The following is a 17,714-nucleotide window of genomic DNA, read 5'->3' as shown; positions in this document are numbered from 1 at the left end:
TTAGCTCTTGGTCTTGTAGGTCGTGAACCTCGGGTCGTCCACGATCTGTACGTTCTTCACTTTCTGTCGCGTTGTCGAGCGTTCGCCAAAATGTCCGCCAGCGAAATCCGTCGGAACGTCCAAATTGCTTGCCTCGTAGCTCGATCTTCCGGCGTAGGTGGTCGAAGTATAACTGGGCCCGTCGCGGGCGTCGTCTTGCGTCAATCGAATCAGATCCAGCACCGGACTTTTACCAAGCCCAGAGCTCTGATCTTTTCCGATGGTTTCCGGTCCGAGATCGTAGGTGGACGGTCGCGCCAATTCTTGAATGCTGTTGGCGTACTGAATCAAGTACTGTTGGAGCAGAGCCTTCAAATTAATGTTCTGCGTGGTCTTGGTCTGAATGGGAGACGCCCCGTCCACTCTGAGGATGATGACGGGGATCAACGAGTTGCCAGCTTGCACGAAAGTCGGTCGAACGTTCAGGATGGAGGACGGGTTTCTGATGTACTCCGAGATGGAGGGGTTATAGTTCAACAGATCGGTGTACTGAAGATTGGAATAGTTGTTCAGATCGCTGTTGCTCGGCTTCTTGGGCTCCTCGCCGGCTGTTAGCACCGAGTCCAAGTAGTTCTGCACCTTGGTGTTATACTTGGACGTCGAACCGAAGAAGCTAGTGACAGGTGTCGTGTTGTTGACAGTTGGTTCCGTCACGTAGGAGTCGGTGTACTCCGGATTTGGGCTGTTTGCCTCGTACCTGGAGGGGATTTGTCGGTACAGCGTGTCGTAGTTAGGTTTCTGACTGCTAGGGCTCGGCTTCGTTCTTCCGGAATACGTGGACGAGAAGGTGTAACCATTGACGGGCTTCCGTTGCTGCGCCAGGTTCGCGTTCTGCCTCTGCGTTAGCAAGTTCTGATAACCTAGTCTGTACACTTGTTGCTGGGGCAAGCTCGAGGACAACGACTCCGAGGAGACGAACAGGTTCGCCTCTTGCTGTCCGTTCTGCTCGGAAACAGTGGGGAATTGCACCGGTCCCTGGGAGAGGATGCTGCTTTCCGTGGTGGCTTCGTAGATCGAATGGGGTCGCTGGGATTTCGTCAGATGAGTGGATTGTGGGTACTCCACGTAAGTAGCCGGAGGAACGTCGGAGACTCGACCGTCCGGGTACTTCCAGAAGACTTTGTTCTCGTAGCGGACTCCGTTCTCCAGCGTGTATCTGGACCCTGATCCCTGAAGACGAGGGTCGTAGCTTGGGGGAGCGATCGTGGACGACTCGACGCTTTGAGCTACGGTTTCGAAGCTCTGGGAGTTTACGTTGGGTCGAATGTTCTGTCTCTGGGGGAACGGACGCGTCGTAACGTAGTTGAACGAGGCAGTGTGCGAATTCTCCGTCGGGATAAAAGACGACTGCGTCGTAGTCGGGGCCACGTTGCTTCCGTACCCCGAATACTGTGCCCCGAACGAACTGACCGACGGTTTAGGCGTAGGCAGGAACTTCTGGTACGATCCGAAGTTGAAGTTCGACGGTTTCTGCGGTTTCGTGCGCGATCCAAACGGTGGTTGAGAACTGGGAGATTGTTGGAAATTCAGGTACTGCAGGTTGGATTGTGCCTGAGCTTGACTTTGAACTGGCGGTGAAACGAACGAGTTCTGTTGCGTTCCGTAAAAGAAATGATCCCCCTGGTTGACGGGCTGGACCTTCTCGATGATAGTTTTGGGCAGGAACGGGCTGATCGATTCCTCGATGGTCACCGCGGTTCCCGATTTCCCAGCTGGAAAATAGTAGTTGTATCTTCTCGGTTGCAGGGCGTTCTTATTGAGACCGTAACCGAGGCCACTGTTCACGGTTCGCTTGGACTTCTCCTCGGACGTGACGCTGTCGTCCGTGTCGTTGCCAAAGTCTAGTAAAATGATCGGTGGCAAAATGGGCAATCGATCTTCCTCCCCCGCGTTATCTTTCTTTGTGGTAGGGTCCTCCGCGTCGTTTAAATTTGCAGACTCGACGACGGCGTCGGCCTGGGCGCTCGCTTTTGACAGATCCTTCCTGGACGTTTTCGCTTGGCTGAGGCTAACTATCAGCAACATCGTGGCGATCTGAAAACGAAGGACACGGGTTAGGGACTGTCCTCGATCGTAAAAAGACGATGTTATCGGTGTAGCAATTTCATATATTAACTATAAAAGTATCGTAAAATGTAGCTTTGCATTCTGGAGGTTAGGATTCGGGCGGAATATATCGGTGGCTTAGTGAGACATAAAACTGCTGAACGAAAAAATAAACGTTGGCTAGAATTGTTAATACTGTTGTAATATTTTAATAGAGAGTCTAGCAACGCGTATTAAAAATACTAAAACTTTAGACGCGTGCAGTTCCGAAATTACTAGTGTTTTATCAAAAATTAAGTCATCGTTGGAAGCGGTAACCTTTCCCCTTTAAAATGGTTTTTGGTTTTTGTCGATTCGACTTTCCGTTTTCGAGATATCGTAATTTATGTAAAAGGGTAATTTTTTAAATTCCGCTCTCCGCGTTACGAAAGCCTATTAACGCGTATTAAAAATACTAAAAAGTTTAGGCGCGTGCAGTTCCGAAACTACTAGTATTTTATTAATAATTAAACCACTGTTAGCAGCGGTAAACCTTCCCCTTTAAAATGGTTTTTTGTTTTTGTCGATCGGACTTTCCGTTTTCGAGATATCGTAATTTATGTAAAAGGGTAATTTTTTAAATTCCGCTCTCCGCGTTACGAAAGCCTATTAACGCGTATTAAAAATACTAAAAAGTTTAGGCGCGTGCAGTTCCGAAACTACTAGTATTTTATTAATAATTAAACCACTGTTAGCAGCGGTAAACCTTCCCCTTTAAAATGGTTTTTTGTTTTTGTCGATCGGACTTTCCGTTTTCGAGATATCGTAATTTATGTAAAAGGGTAATTTTTTAAATTCCGCTCTCCGCGTTACGAAAGCCTATTAACGCGTATTAAAAATACTAAAAAGTTTAGGCGCGTGCAGTTCCGAAACTACTAGTATTTTATTAATAATTAAACCACTGTTAGCAGCGGTAAACCTTCCCCTTTAAAATGGTTTTTTGTTTTTGTCGATCGGACTTTCCGTTTTCGAGATATCGTAATTTATGTAAAAGGGTAATTTTTTAAATTCCGCTCTCCGCGTTACGAAAGCCTATTAATGCGTATTAAAAATACTAAAAAGTTTAGGCGAGTGCAGTTCCGAAACTACTAGTATTTTATTAATTATTAAGCCACTGTTAGAGGCGGTAAACCTTCCTCTTTAAAATGGTTTTTTGTTTTTGTCGATCGGACTTTCCGTTTTCGAGATATCGTAATTTATGTAAAGGGGTAATTTTTTCAATCCGACTATCTCTGTCTTTGTCTAGCGCGTCGGACCTCTGCGTCGCACGTGCATCGCGCTGACCTACCCCAATTTACTACGAGTGCGTACGTGACTGCCTTGCCAAGGCCGCTGCATTTCCAAGAATTTACTACGCACTCTACTTGCGCGCGCGTAGTCAATGGACTCGCGCGCCGATATCAACAAACTTCAAACCCTTCTATCTCCGAAACTAGCCACCGCATCGACTTGAAACTAAAAACGCTATATCTCGGGAACTAATAACGCTATCGACTCTCACAAACGCTCATTTTAAAGGGCATTTCATCCTGTATCTAATGATCATATCACCTACTATAATTTCCGCTATCTTCTATGTTTATTTTGAAATTTAATTGCCAAATAATTTTCAATTAGATTTATTGTGTTAAATTCTAATTTCACTTAATATTTCATGCAGAAAATTTTGCTTACGTTTTACATATGTTAAATTTAGACTGTACAAAATATCGTTGACTAAATTGGCCAACAAACAAATGATTAGGTCAGTGTCTCTCTCTGGCTCTACAATTCCACTCGTTAGACAGAAGATCCGTAAAATTAAACGTGGTTTTATAGTTGTAAAACAGTGCATAGGATAATCGTACTTTCGCTTCCCTTCTCTGAACGCAAGCCGCTCCCATTTGCGTTCGAGAGATGTTTACCGAGGCAATAATGATCGAGGGGAAATCTTGGTCGACGATCATCGCGGGGGTCGACCTTGGAAGGAAAGAGTTTGAATTTCTACAAGGTTACAGTCGGTGTCAAGCACCCGGAGAACGAGTTCCACGCGCGGTGCACTTGTGATTTTCACCGCTTTCTTCGACAGCCGCCTCGGGGGATATCCGCGAATCAACCTTCTAACGCGGATCTTCAGCGTGAAAAGCAATTAACAACCGCTATGATATATCGGCATTCTCTTCGAGTTTCTATGAATTTTGATTTTGCTCGAGTCACGGTTATAATAATTCTCGAAGAATGAAAGTCCCGCGTCCGGCCTGGTTTTCGTAAAACCGATCCGCCTGGAAAGTCGTTAATCGTAAACGTTTCGCAAGCGTTGTTTACCGAACGAAAGCGAGAGCCTCGTCATTTTCGTCGGGTTTATCCCCTGACCGGATATGAAATCAACCGTTACCCAACGAGGACCATGGGGAACGGACTTTACGACAGTTCTCGTGCCAGTGTTCTCCGAATACCTTCCAAGGACTTTCACTGACTTGCTCAAGAGCATCTGCCACGGTTACTTTGCCGGACGCTGAGCGACCATGGATGAAAGAAGATAAGAAACACTTTCTCCGTAATGACCTATTCAGAGGAGGCTGGACAACGACGCGAATAACGAATTCTCGTATAGTTATTCAATTTTCAAATTGATTTGGAAATTTCCATCTAGACGTTCGCGAGTTAATACCGGTGCAGTGGCGGTTTCGGTCGAATCGACGTGTATCGGTGGGATATTAGACGAGATCGGTCTATATAGACGTAACGAACGCACGCTCGAATGCATACGAATTAACGCGAATCAAAGGTGTCCCGTATTATCGTCGGCGAACGTACCCGGAGAATAATAGGAATAATCGCTTACAAACGCGATAAGACGGAAAACGGAGTCCGTGCACGTAAAACAATTAGTCTGAAATTTCAGCTTACAACTGCGGACGATTAAACTGCGCGACCTTGTTCCTCCATAACTTCGTTGTTTCGCAAAATCCCAACTACGATGCACAGAGGACAAGTTCGCGTAGAATTAAACGGGACGATCACTCGATACAAAAAGGTGCACACTGTTTTAATCGAATAATGGAGTTGTATAATAGGAATTAAGGTGGGAGAGGTCGCGATAGAACGAAAATCACCGTACTTACGTAGATCGCGTTAGATCCCATGGCGACGGTCGACCTTAAACCTGCACGCTTTGCGGTCTCGTGGTGTGTATTTGGGACTGATGAAGCACAGACCGCAACATCCCACCTTATATGCCTTCGCCTGAACCGCGAGAGGGACAGCACGATTATAGTTTCACCGCCGTAACACGGAGGCATTTCTCATTCGATACGTATGGAAAGACACCTGCCAGTAGCGTAGCGACGCCTTCGAGATTGCATGCTCATCCTCGATCAGCGTTTCGACGCGAGAAAACCAGGAACCACGATCCGATTCCCGGGCGTAAGACGAGCCATTCAAGCGACCGATAATCGACGTTAGGTTTCCGCGACGAGAATCTCTTTTTCTAGCCTACAGAATTTATGCAATCGCGCGAATCGTTGCCGCGCGGTCCGCCTAATTCCGTTGCGTCATTTCGCCACCTGCTAACGAAGAATTGGGAAACGTCCGCGCCGTAATCTATTTTAACACCTCGTTTCCCACAGTCTTGCTACGGTGGAAAATTACGCTGATACTATTTTACGTTCGTTCGAGGTAACGATAATAATATGAGTTTATCACTGTCACAATTTAAATTTAAATTTAACTTTTTTTATTTCTGATTACAGGTGTCTGATGAATTTCTTGGTCGTCTAGAGAGATTGTAAGTTAAATATTAGTGTATCAATAACGAGGACCAGAAGATGGCCGAACGAAGATCGTCGCGATTCGAACGAGGGGGGATTTTTTGGTGGAAAATTGTTGGTTCCAACGTACCTGAATTTCTGGGAAATTATTTCAAAAGCCTACACCATTGGCTCTTTCCTACAGCATCCGCTTTCTCATTTCGGCACGCCGCGACACACGCGCGACCTGTGGACGCGTGTGTGTCCGTGGCGTGCCTCGTGTGACATAGTCTCTTCCCGTCAGTGTACGCTGGTGTGCGATGATGGTTTTGTCACGAGTACATTAGCGCCCCAGTCGTAGATATTAGCGAATACGTTAGGTGTACGAGAAAAATTTACGGAGCCCAGATTTCGAACGTTTCTAACATCTAAATCTCATTAATCTTTCAAGGTATTTGAATAAATCGTACGGAGCGCCGTAACAAAATCCCCTTTAGTAATTCACACTGATATTCTCGGACGATTCTCTAATGCTCGAGGGAAATCTCAACTGACCTGTATAAATGAAATTGAAAAACAGTGAGTGTAATATCTTAACCTACTTGCACCGTAAGCGATTTAACGGTTTCTCGATTGAATATTCTCGAAAAGTCTAGTCCATGACAGTCACGATACGTATGACTTTGTTTTCCATTGTCTCCGACGCGAACAAAAGCACCTTAATCGTTCCTAGTCGCTATCGGAGCAATCGTCCGACCATTTACGCGCCGAATAAGCTTACAGCGATGCATCTTCTGTCTTAATTGCGCGAACGTATACAATTACAGATCGTACCTTTATTCGAGCCAAGGATAAGATCTCTCTTTTACTAATTGCCCGAGGATCCCGAATCGCTGTTGGACCAATTACGAAGTTTCGGCGCGATTCCAGGTAGATAACAAAAGACTTCTTTAATAAGACTTTTATTTTTTTTTTTTAAAGAATCGTATAAAACGTATAGGCATGTAAAAAGAGAGAGAAAAAAAGAAAACAACAGAGTAAGACGAAACACGACGTTCACGCTCGTTGCTCGACGTTCCTCGATGAAAGACTAGATATGCGATCGCGCCTTGTATCGTTGGCGAAATGTCTTCGGCTCGTAACTATTTCGAACGTCGAAATTGTCCATCGACGAAACCAAACACCCTACTGACCACGTGTGCCCGACGCTCGTCGAGACGAATCTACCGAATTAATCGGTCTTGCGTTTCTTGTGCAAGAAGTTCTCCTTCGACGGCAGAAAGCCGCTCTCCAATTTTATAGGCCTCTCTTGATATCTGCAACGAAACATTCCGTGTCAGCATGCGTCAGACAGGACTCGAGACAAGAGCAGATCCGAAAGTGGAGGTGTAAGTAAATTTTAAAATATACTTTTACACGTTTCATCCCCCTAATGGAAATGACTGGTTTTCCAGGGCAGTGGCTCACCTGGCGTAATCCTGGGCCGCGATTAATTTGCTGGGAACGTACGAGTCCAGCAGAGATCTTGGCTCGGATAGACCCACGTCATTCTGCGCTGAAATGGACTCGTCATCTTGCGAAGGGACGGGCAACAAGGGCGTTACGTCGGATTTAAAATCTTGAGCGGGCAGTTGGGGTGGCACCAAATCGCCGTTGGGTTCTTCCGGTTCCTGTCGCAACAGATCAAGTTATCAAAAATCTTCTCGTAAATTATTGTACGTCAAAGTAGCGAGGAGAAGCTCGTAACTGTTAGAAGTTTTCCCATGCATAATTACGGTCTGGCAGTCGGGCAGGTTCGGTTTCATTTTTCACTGAGTAGAAATTTTTTCTAAAAAAACTCGACCAGCAACGCCTTTTTATTCTAATAATTACTCTCGTTAACTCGGTTAATAACGTACACCTTTCGCTACTACAGTCTCTAGAGTCGGTTGTCTGCGGTAGTGAAAGGTTCCTAGAAGTCGATCGCGATCAAGATGAATCTTTCTCCCGTGGCCATTAACGAGCCCAGGGTACCAACCTTGACGTAATTTAGAGAGACGGTCTGGCTGGCTTGCTGTATCGGGGCTTGATTGGGCAGCTGATCGGCGATCGTCGTCGCGGTGTCCAACTGCTCGGTCGGAACATTGTACTTCCCGTTGGCGTGCGGGGCGTTATCCTGAGCGTAGGCAGGTGCACGAGCGTAAACGTCGCTGTAAACCGGCGTGGCATGCATGTAAACCATCGTGGGCTGAGCGTAAACCAGTTGGGGGACGTATTGCGGCTGGGGCTGAGCGATGTACGCTTGCGTGTATAAGAATTGCCTTCCTTGGGCGTACGATTGCTCCGTTGGAAAGTACGTCGGTACGCTCGCCAACGGGGCGTTTGTGTACTTCTTCGGAGTAACGGGAGTGGCGTAAACCGTGGTGCCTTTTATTGCCTGAAAGAACGATCGTTTTAGACCTCCGGCAGCCTTAAATCCGTCCACGCGATGCCGGAAGCGGCAGTAAATTGCGTTTGCTCGCGCGGTGAGTAGAATGCCGGATCGATCGTAAGGGAAACTAATTAGAACCGAGCCATTATCGTCGAAAAGATCGTTATTCGTTGCACCAACCTTGGTCGTGACAGCGGTCGGGTTCGCTGCATTGTATTTGCCGGGGTATTGAAGCTGATAAGTCGGCTTCACCGAAACAATTGGTTTCTGGTTTAGGGTCGACGTATAGACAGGAATGGATATCTGATCCGACGTGGCTGCAGTCAATCGTGGCACCAACACGCTGCTTTTACCGGGATTTACATCTAAATTCGGGTAATAGGTCAGTAGGTGCATCATGGGAACGTCGAGGTACACTGTTTCTGTAATAACGAGGACACGTGTGTACGATCCAACCCGAGGGTCAACTGATTTTCTGTAGAAACGATATCGATACCTTTGTTCCCGTTCCTCGCATACTTTGCCGTCGCCGATTTCTGCTGGGTGGCCTGCAGCTGATTGCCAACGGTCACTTCCGGTTGATAGATCAGGCGTTGGGTTTCGTAAACGTTCGGTGGAGGCTGTTGTTGCTGGTATTGATTGTAGTATTGAAGGGGTAACGTCTGTTCGGGTAGAACGTTGTTCTGCTGTTGATAAACTTGTCCCCTGGTGACGTATTTGTTCTGCTGGACGTACGCTTCCGGCGGAATCTGCTGAAATAAATTTCTTAAATAAATTAAGAAAATCTGTGACGATATTTATCTGTAAAAAATTTGCTTTACGTTTTGATTCGCCGGAGGCGTGACGTATGTCACGGGCGAGCTAGTCGGCCTATTATACTGGCTGGGAATCTGATATTGTTGCTGACTAACTTCCGGTTTCGTTATGTACTTGGTTTCCTCCGATCGTCCGATCCCAGACTTGGACGCTTCCACTCTCAAATTGTCCCTCTCTATGTCCTCCAGATTAATCTTCTTCTCCCCGTTTATGCCAACGAACAGCACGCCCAATACGAAATACAGCTTCTGCAAATTAAACAATGAACATTGCGATCCGCTAATCGAAGATTCTTGTCTCGATAATAACAGGCTATTTAAACGATAAGGTAAATCGATTTCCCGTTAATCTAACGAGCTAATTTTCATGCGGAAACGATTCCATCGAATGTTCGACGTTATTTAATTTCGATCATGTATGTGTTCCTTAACCATTGCGAATACTGGTAAAAAGTGAACTTGCATCGGGGTACACTTTCACTGCCCGCGAAGTTCTGGGTTAAACATCCGGAATGGACCAGTCTTTTATATACTGCGCCGCGCATCGAGCCCCTCCCGGGGACCAAGTGTATCCCATCATCAATACAAAAGTAAAAGTTTCTCTTTCTGGATCTCACGTAAATTTCGGTGCAACCCGGGCGAAATACAGGGTGTCCACTAAATTGTAGTATCGTCGAAAAAATAAAATACATCCCATCGAACTACTTTGAAAGAACTACGTGTCCAGTAACTTTCATTTCGGTCTAATTATTCGTTCCCATAAATGGAAAATCATAAGCTCTAACGTAGCAGTCTGATGCGTTAAGTATACAGGATGTTTAATGCTAAGTGCCGTGTATTCGTAGTCAAACGTTAATTTTATAGGGCGAACGTGTAGAGACATATATTTTTTCGAGCTCGAAGATTCTTTTCAAAACTTAATAAAATGATGGCATGTTAATGTCCAAGCTCATCCGGGATTAGACAGGAAATGTATGCACGTTAGTTTCGTAGTAAAAGCGACCTCCAAAGTAACTCTAAGATCCGAGCCATACTTTCTAATATGTAGGCCAGTTCCCAGAAGCAAAAAATCGACTCAAAAAGTGCAATAATTAGAAGCAAAGATTTTATTTCATTAATAGGTGTACTTGAATGTGAATTTAATATACATTTCATAGAAACGAATTCAGGTGGGAATATAGAAAAGGGAGCTGAAAAATATCTCCAAAGTTTAATTAAAAAAATGTAAAAATCGCGTACAGATTTTTGTATACTGCCTCGTCAAACTCATTTTTCGACGACTACATCTCGTCATGCACTCATTTTTGGTTGAACTTTCAAACATCACATCACCGGTTCTATTTATCGCGGGGGATTTTGCATGTTCTCGTTTCCTTCCGCTGAAAGCTAATTAAACATTTTTTACGTAATTTCAAAAACTGAAAAAATATTCCCCTTTCAACTTTTTCCTATATTCCCTTTTGAATTCGTTTCTGCGAAATGAAATATATTAAATTCACATTAATGCAATAAAATATTTTCAATTATTTAATCGAAAGACATTTTAATTGTGTGTTCAGTTCCTGACTTTGAACATTTCTGTCCAAGCTGTTTTTAAAAATATTTTCCTCTACCGTTGCCTCTCTAATCTAGTTATTATTTCTTGGAGTATCCTGCGGACGACAAAGTTCCTCAAAAATAGCGGTTCACGTTCGTAAGTAGAGCCTTCGAAGAGACATAATTTGATGAAATCATATACCACTTACCATGCTGCCCAAGCGTAAAAATGTACGATCGCGACACAAAGATCCTAGCTCTACTACAAATCCAAACTAGATTCACCTTCTCTTATATAGCCTTTACCCCTACCCGTTGCATCCCCTGACGCAGCACACACTTCACTTGAGGATCAAGGCGCGTATAATGATCCTCTTGGACCACGTGTTAAGGAATAAAATCGGTTCGTCCTGATAAAAGTGAAGGGATCAAGAGAAGGCACCGATTGTCCATTTCGCGGTTGAAACCCGTACAGCGTGCGTTCTGTCGCGTCGAAAACGAGAGGAACGTCGCGAAAGGCGAGTCGTAGAAACGTTGAATAATAGTTGTTCCGATGTTAGAGTAGAGCAACCTTGATTTTACACGCTCGCAAAACGCGTCAAACGGAAGTACGCGTATCCTGGCACTTCTCGACGAATCGCAGACGGGAAAAATCAATTTGTTTCGTTTTGGATGATATTAATTTTCTAATTTCTAATGTCTCCGGAGTCGTCGAGAGTTGTACACGTTTCCCACGACCGGTAGTAGCTTACGTCGAACGGTCAATTCGAGAAAAACAAACGTTATTACAGGTTCGACCGTGAGAACCTGTGCAGAAAATCGATGGAAACGCGGATGTGCTTCGTACCGTTCGGAAACTGATCATTAGTCGTGTATTTCTAACTTCCAGCCGTAGTGATCCACACCAAATGCATTTTCAATGGATGGAGGCACGTTAAACGGCTGTCGCGAAACAGAGGGGACCCGGCAATCTCCGTTTAAATCGTTCCAAGTTTTCCAGCACGAAGTCGTACTAATTATTCTGCCGGTTAATCGGTTCATTAGTTTGCTAATGAAGTGAATTCGTTCTCGGGCTGTGTTCGACAGCTTTTATCGGGAATTCACGCGTTGTATATACTGTGTGCTTTTGAAAGACTGTTCGGAACTTCTGGTACTCGCTATACCGAATAAATATATTCGCTGTATGGGTCCAAGCATTTATCCTTTCGGAGTAAATAACTATTTTAAATACCAATAATGTACATACGTAGGTTGAGAGTTAGTATTTCGATCTTCAATTAGACACTGACAGATAATTTTCATTACCAGAATATTCGAACAAATGAATCGTTTCGAAAACTTTTAAGAAGATCATGGATTTATGAATCGAGCTGTAAACTTTCTATCTATAGGGTGGAGTCAGGATTGGGAAAACACTTTTCTCGAACAATCGAAGAAAGGATATTCAGAGAAAGACGGGATTATCGTCGAATTACCAACAACTGAATCTAAAATTTTCGTCCCGCGTATGATTCAACTCAAATAGAATGAAAATGCTGCATTTCGTCGGGACAAAAGACAACCCTTTCAGCGTATAATCACGTTATTTGATTGATCTATTAAACTTACTACTATCTATTAACTTACTTATTTAAGTCGTACATTACAGGGAAGTAGAAAGATGGAAAAGAAAGCACGCACAAAAGAAATTTAATCGCCGGATGAGTTTGCAAAATATCCGTACATGTTTTTCACGAAACGGAGATCGCGAAGTATAGTCGTGAGCGTTATATAAATTACATATTCGCGTTACGCTATCTAGATGATCCAGTTTAGATATACGCTGGGAGTAAAATCGGTTAAATAAGAAATTCGTACGCTTTGCCAAGAGATACAAAGAAACGTCTAAACGACTTAACAGATAACCTACGGTAACGATCAAATAGAAAATAAAGTCGCGTGAAGAAACGGGCCAACGAGAAAACATTTGCATGCCAATTTCACCAACACGCTGGAACAATTTATCGAACGTTTTATTCTAAGACGTACGCGTAAAATAGTCGATCGATGATCTGGAACTTTTCCAGACACGCGCCTTGAAGATTGCTGATACCACATATCTCTACGATGTTCCCAGGAAATTGTATACTTTGAGATTCATTGTATCTGTTTGCAGAGTCAACGTACGTCCCCAGAAACACTTAACCCTTACATAAATTACACAGATTTTTCTGTAATTGCCATTCCGTCTGTGTTCCCGAATACTGGTCCGTACCTTCCTTTTCGTTTGTCATGCATATGCGTTGCTACAGTTCTTACATTTAGTAGATGACATACTTTCTCCCTGTTTTCTCCGATTCGACTTCGCCCTAAACCGAAAATGTTCTTGACATGATTCTAATCTGAACACCGCGGCGAGTTCGAATCTCCTACGAACTTTCGAAATATGTATCGACGATCGTACGATTACTCTTGTTATTGGCCAGGAAGAGGCACCGGTAATTCTCTTCGCGGTCGAGTGAAAATTAGCAGGAAAGCGCGGTAAACGTGGCCACGCGCGTAAGGAATGCCACAGAGGGAAGAAAATAGGATTTCCACTGCGAAAAATTAGTTTATGGCCGACAGAGGGAAAGGAGATCCCGCGATGACCGACGATCTATTCGCCATTGAATCGCGCGTTTCCGCAGACCCTTTCTTCGAACGTGCACAGGTACGAATCGCTCCAAGAGGAAAAAAACACTTTCTATCCGCAACCCGGGCGTGGAAGCGGAGGGACCGATCTATAAAACGATGACCGCGGCAAGTGCCTCGAATCGAATTACCTTCAATTAACTCGAAAAACTTTCTCGGTCGTGCGGTCGCGTGATATTTGCGAGAAAAAACTCCGGACGGCCGAGCGTGCTCCGCGTTTTCGGGATTTCGTCATCGCAGGTAGAAACACGAGCGTTCTACTAAAAATTTGACCTCACCATGGTCGAAAATCTGTATCATGGGTCCTGTTTGAAATATTTATTTTCACCACCGGGTCCTTTCCTTGCAATTGTTACTAATTGGACCAGAACACTTGACCCTAAACTTGAGAACCCAACTCTTACTCGTGCCACGGTTTCAAATTGAACCAGCTCTAAATCTCTGGCACACTCTCACCAGCAAACTTTATGGACGCTCGATCTCTCTTTTTATCTTTGGTCATCGGTACTTCGTCCACATTATTCATCTGTTACACTGTTAATTCAGGAACTGATCATTAATTCGTCCAGCTCGGCTAAAAGTAGGACTATCTGAGCCGTGCATCCAACGTTCGTGCAAACGCCAGTTCGCAGCAACGCCTTTTTTGTTACGTAGACTTAGAAGCCACGATCATCGTCGCGATAAATTATTTTTTTCCAATTACACCACCTATCAAAGATTTTTTCTTTCCTCGCGTTGCAAATTAAAACTCGTACGGCTGTCCGGTTCGTTCTTTATCAACTTTCAACTTCTTCGAGCACGCAGCTACCGCATTCATTATTCGACACTAACAATCAACTTTCCCTTTCTAGTTTTCCTCTTGGTTTTGTCCCTGGTCTCCACATTTTGCTGTTTACTTTCTTTCGCCCGGCGCAATTGCCATTTTATACACACGGGCATCTTCCAAATCATTATGCACATATTTTATGTACTTCCAGCGAGCCACTCCTTAGTTTTCTTTGGAGTATAACAAAGACTATTGTCTTGTTGAAAAATATAGCCCCCACACTCTGGTTCGAGCATTTTAATTCGATAGGTGGAGTAAAGTCAAAATGACAGGTTCAAAAATGGATAGGTTGGGGTAGTAAAAATACAAAGTTTCGCAATAATTAATTTTTATTCTATAGAATGTAGGTACAATTTAACACAGACTTCGCTCCTACGCAGAGGTCGAAGTGTGTCAAACGCGTCGTTTGCAGAAAGTTCACAGGTTACCGGTACGCTCACGGACAAGAAAGTTTACGGCGTTGCGCGACATTGAAACATTCGCAGTTTCATATTCCCAATCCAATAAATAATTCCAACCAGAACGAGGAGAAAGCAAATTCCGGGATTCCATCGCGTATGCAACGCGAAAGGAGACGATGGACCGATAACGTTCGTTTCCGAAAAATCACCGAATCTCAGAGGCGTTCCTTCTAGCAGAAGTATAGTTAAGGATCCTCGATGATCGAGAAAAGCGTCGATGTCGAGGTTCCAGGCCACCGTGTACGTTACGGATCTAAATCGAGCCCGCGAGAAAGTAAGAGGCTCGGTACGTCCGATTTTATTTTCGACCGCCGTGAACGCGAAAAATAAAGCAAAAAACGTTGGTACACGCCACTCTCTCTCTTACCTGACGCCGATCCACGTCCGAGAGATTCTGTTGGATCGCACTTCCCCTTTCCATTACCGCGCCCAAACGATCGACCGGACGTTGCCGCGATCCGGATCTCTTCCTTTCGTTCCGCGATCGTTGCTCTGCCCTTCCACGTGCATCTCGAAACGCTCGAGAACTCTCGATCCGATCGAAACGCGTTCGTCTCCCGCTCACCAGCTACGATCGAAGAAGTATCGTTCTTTTTTTCTTGGTCAGCGTTGCCAATGCGGTCGCGAACGTTTAACACTTTCTTCGGGCAACGATTTCTGGGGCTCCGCGGAGGAAAGGAGAAAAAACACGCTTCGCGGAAAACAAACAACAACGATAGTTTATTAGCTAGTGACTGTGTAACAAATACAAAATGAGTTGGATGAAAGATCGTCGGGATCGAAAACTAAAGGAATATTAGTACGTCTTAATCTAAAGAGGTCCTGCCCTTGGCACTCTGTCAGAAAGTATTCGTTATGAAAGAAATAAAATAGAAACTACGAAACAGTACGTCCAGAGATCGTTTTCTTCGACTGCGATTCAGCTGAAGAATGATATCAGTTCAAACGGAATTATACATCAGAGTCGAAGAAACGTTTCTGAGACATCTAACGAAGTTATTGCACCATGTCCACCGAGTTTCTCTCTGCCCTTAATCGCGACGAGTAATCTACCCTTTCTTCGTCTTGGCGCCAAAGTTCACGTCCTCCAAGTTGTTCTTGTACTGCTGCGTTTGTTGCTGTTGCGTGGACGTTTGCGACGGATTGTAGCCGGAGTACTGATAACTGTACGCCCTGGGTGGCTGTGCTGTGACAAAGTTGTTCGGGCTCTGATAATACTGTCCAGAATCGTTCTCGTAATTCTGAGGCTGCTTGTCGGTCTGGCTCAAACCACCGTCGTAATCCTGAGTACCCTGGGAGGACGGGTTCTCGTAGGTGTCGTACTCGCTAGAGTCGGTTTGCTCCTTGCTCGGTTTCTCGACAGCAGTGTAAACGCCTGGTGTTAGGGGATACTTGATGCCTTTGAGTTGGTTCATCGTCGTTTGGACCGGATGGTTCTGGCCGACGTTCAGCTTCCCCAGAATGTTAGGGTTCACGATGTAAGCCAGACCGGTCTTGGCGATGACGTTTGGAACGGAGACGTAGCGTTGTCCATCGATGCTCCGATCGTTCTGGTTCGCGTATTGGTTCGAGCCCGTTTGAGCATCCTTGTTCGCGTCGTTGGCGCGAAACAGAGCCGACTGTTGTTGCAAATTCTGCGCCATCATCTTGGCCCAGGTCTGGCTCATCAGCTCCTCCAGCTGCTGGGCCTTCAGGTAAGGCGCTGGTAGCGGATAATCGGGGCCCACTGGCTGACCAGCTACGCTGATCACTCTGTAGCTCGTCGTTGGGACTGGAATTTGAAGATTCTTAACGCGCAGATCGTTCAACTGTTCCAGTTGGTTCCGTGGACTGCTGGTCTTGTAGGTGCTCGATTGACCATCGAGATCCTTTCCGTTTCCAGAAATATAATTACCCCCGTCCACGTACTGATTCCCCACAGTGTCTTGGTCGGCGTCGTTGCCTCTGTACCTTTTCTCTCCGCTCGATTTCTTTCTGGCATTTTTGTCGTTGGACTCGGAGTACGGGTCGTTGGAGTAGTCTCCGGTGGGCGGTGGCATCGGCGGCGGCGGGTACAAAGGCTGCGTGTAATAATTGGGATAATAGTAAGGCGGTTGGTAGTAGTAATTAGGATAGGAGGCCGAGTAAGGAACCGCCGAATAAGAAGGCGGTGCCATCGCGTAGGGTGAAGAGTACGAATTGTAGTCGCTGTACGCCGACGTTGGGTACGGTGCCGTTGGATACGCTGTCGTTGGATACGCGTACGGAACGGAACCGTACGAATAGCTGGATGGAGTGGTAGCCTTGGAATACAGGTTGTAATTAGGATAATAAGGATCCCGGGGGTAATTACTGCTGAAACTGGCGCTGTACGAGTCTTTAGCGTCGACTTTCGGCGCGTACAACTCCGGAGACAACTGCGTGGACGACTCCCTGTCGGCTCCTCTTTTGATCAGTTTAGGACTGTACGGGTACACGGGGTATATCGGTAGGAAGGGCTCGTCGTTCGGATCGTTGCTTTTCCCGTAGCCCTGCACGGCGAACGCCGTTGACAGCAGTAACAATACCTGCAACAGTCGAGAAGGTTTTTAAGTGAGGAGAGTGATCTATAGATTTCGGGGTTGGAAATCGTCCCTCTCGGTGGACGCTTATCGAACGTAATATATACCAACCAGCATTTCCATATCAATGAACCGTCGCCCACGCCAGTCGATAATTACGAGCCTCTGATCCGTTCGTTCGTTTCTCGAGCCAGTCTCATTCGTTCGCCCGATTCACCGGTTCACCGTCGATGGAACAGATCGTACCGACACGCCGGCGCGATCTCTAATGACGTATCAGTCGACATTGAATTTCTCCTTTATACCCGGCCGGCTGAAAAATCGCGGAAACTAGTTTAACATTTCACTGTTCTTATATGTAGATAGCCGGTCGCGGCCGGTTCAGTGAAAACGCGTAGCAAAACGCCTCTCGATCTTGTCGCCGGTGTAGGGCACGCCGCGACAAACTGGTCCAAGGTGCCGCGAGTGGGATACAGATCCACCTCTAGTCACGTGCCGGGCGTCTCGCGAGGGGGAGACAAAGGCAACGATCGACAGGATCGTAACGTGAAAGCTCTCGTCCGACGTGGGACGGGCTAAGCTCCTTTGGACAGCGAGTAATTGT

The 17,714-nt window shown here is 45.5% G+C and overlaps 4 protein-coding genes across 4 annotated transcripts in view; 1 reads left to right on the top strand and 3 right to left on the bottom strand.

Annotated features, from left to right (window-relative positions):
- Window positions 1-2,064, bottom strand: LOC143342080 (uncharacterized). Its single transcript, XM_076765563.1, has one exon. The coding sequence runs from the start codon at window positions 2,062-2,064 to the stop codon at window positions 1-3; it is 2,064 nt and encodes a 687-aa protein (XP_076621678.1).
- A 4,973-nt stretch (window positions 2,065-7,037) lies between these two features.
- Window positions 7,038-14,991, bottom strand: LOC143342079 (uncharacterized). Its single transcript, XM_076765562.1, has 7 exons — window positions 14,938-14,991; window positions 9,084-9,326; window positions 8,759-9,011; window positions 8,443-8,684; window positions 7,870-8,268; window positions 7,320-7,522; window positions 7,038-7,168 (listed from the first exon to the last, which is right to left on the bottom strand). The coding sequence occupies exons 1-7, from the start codon at window positions 14,989-14,991 to the stop codon at window positions 7,084-7,086; spliced, it is 1,479 nt and encodes a 492-aa protein (XP_076621677.1). The 3' UTR covers window positions 7,038-7,083.
- LOC143341628 (D-beta-hydroxybutyrate dehydrogenase, mitochondrial) overlaps window positions 7,546-17,714 on the top strand; it is a 47,245-nt gene continuing 37,076 nt past the window's right edge. The window contains exon 1 of the mRNA XM_076764591.1: window positions 7,546-7,567. The gene's annotated coding sequence lies outside the window, so the exon portion shown is untranslated. The remainder of the gene's footprint in view (window positions 7,568-17,714) is intronic.
- LOC143342078 (uncharacterized) lies at window positions 15,620-17,128 on the bottom strand (the record flags this gene model as incomplete). The annotated part of the gene is made up of 1 exon (XM_076765561.1): window positions 15,620-17,128. A coding segment is annotated over one exon (1,509 nt), but the record flags the coding sequence as incomplete, so codon positions are not given.

This window comes from Colletes latitarsis, chromosome 5 (genome assembly GCF_051014445.1).
Source record: "Colletes latitarsis isolate SP2378_abdomen chromosome 5, iyColLati1, whole genome shotgun sequence".
NCBI classification, from domain to species: Eukaryota; Metazoa; Arthropoda; class Insecta; order Hymenoptera; family Colletidae; genus Colletes; species Colletes latitarsis.
The sequence above is the reverse complement of the archived record's forward strand: the minus strand, read 5'-3'. Positions and strand labels throughout refer to the sequence as shown.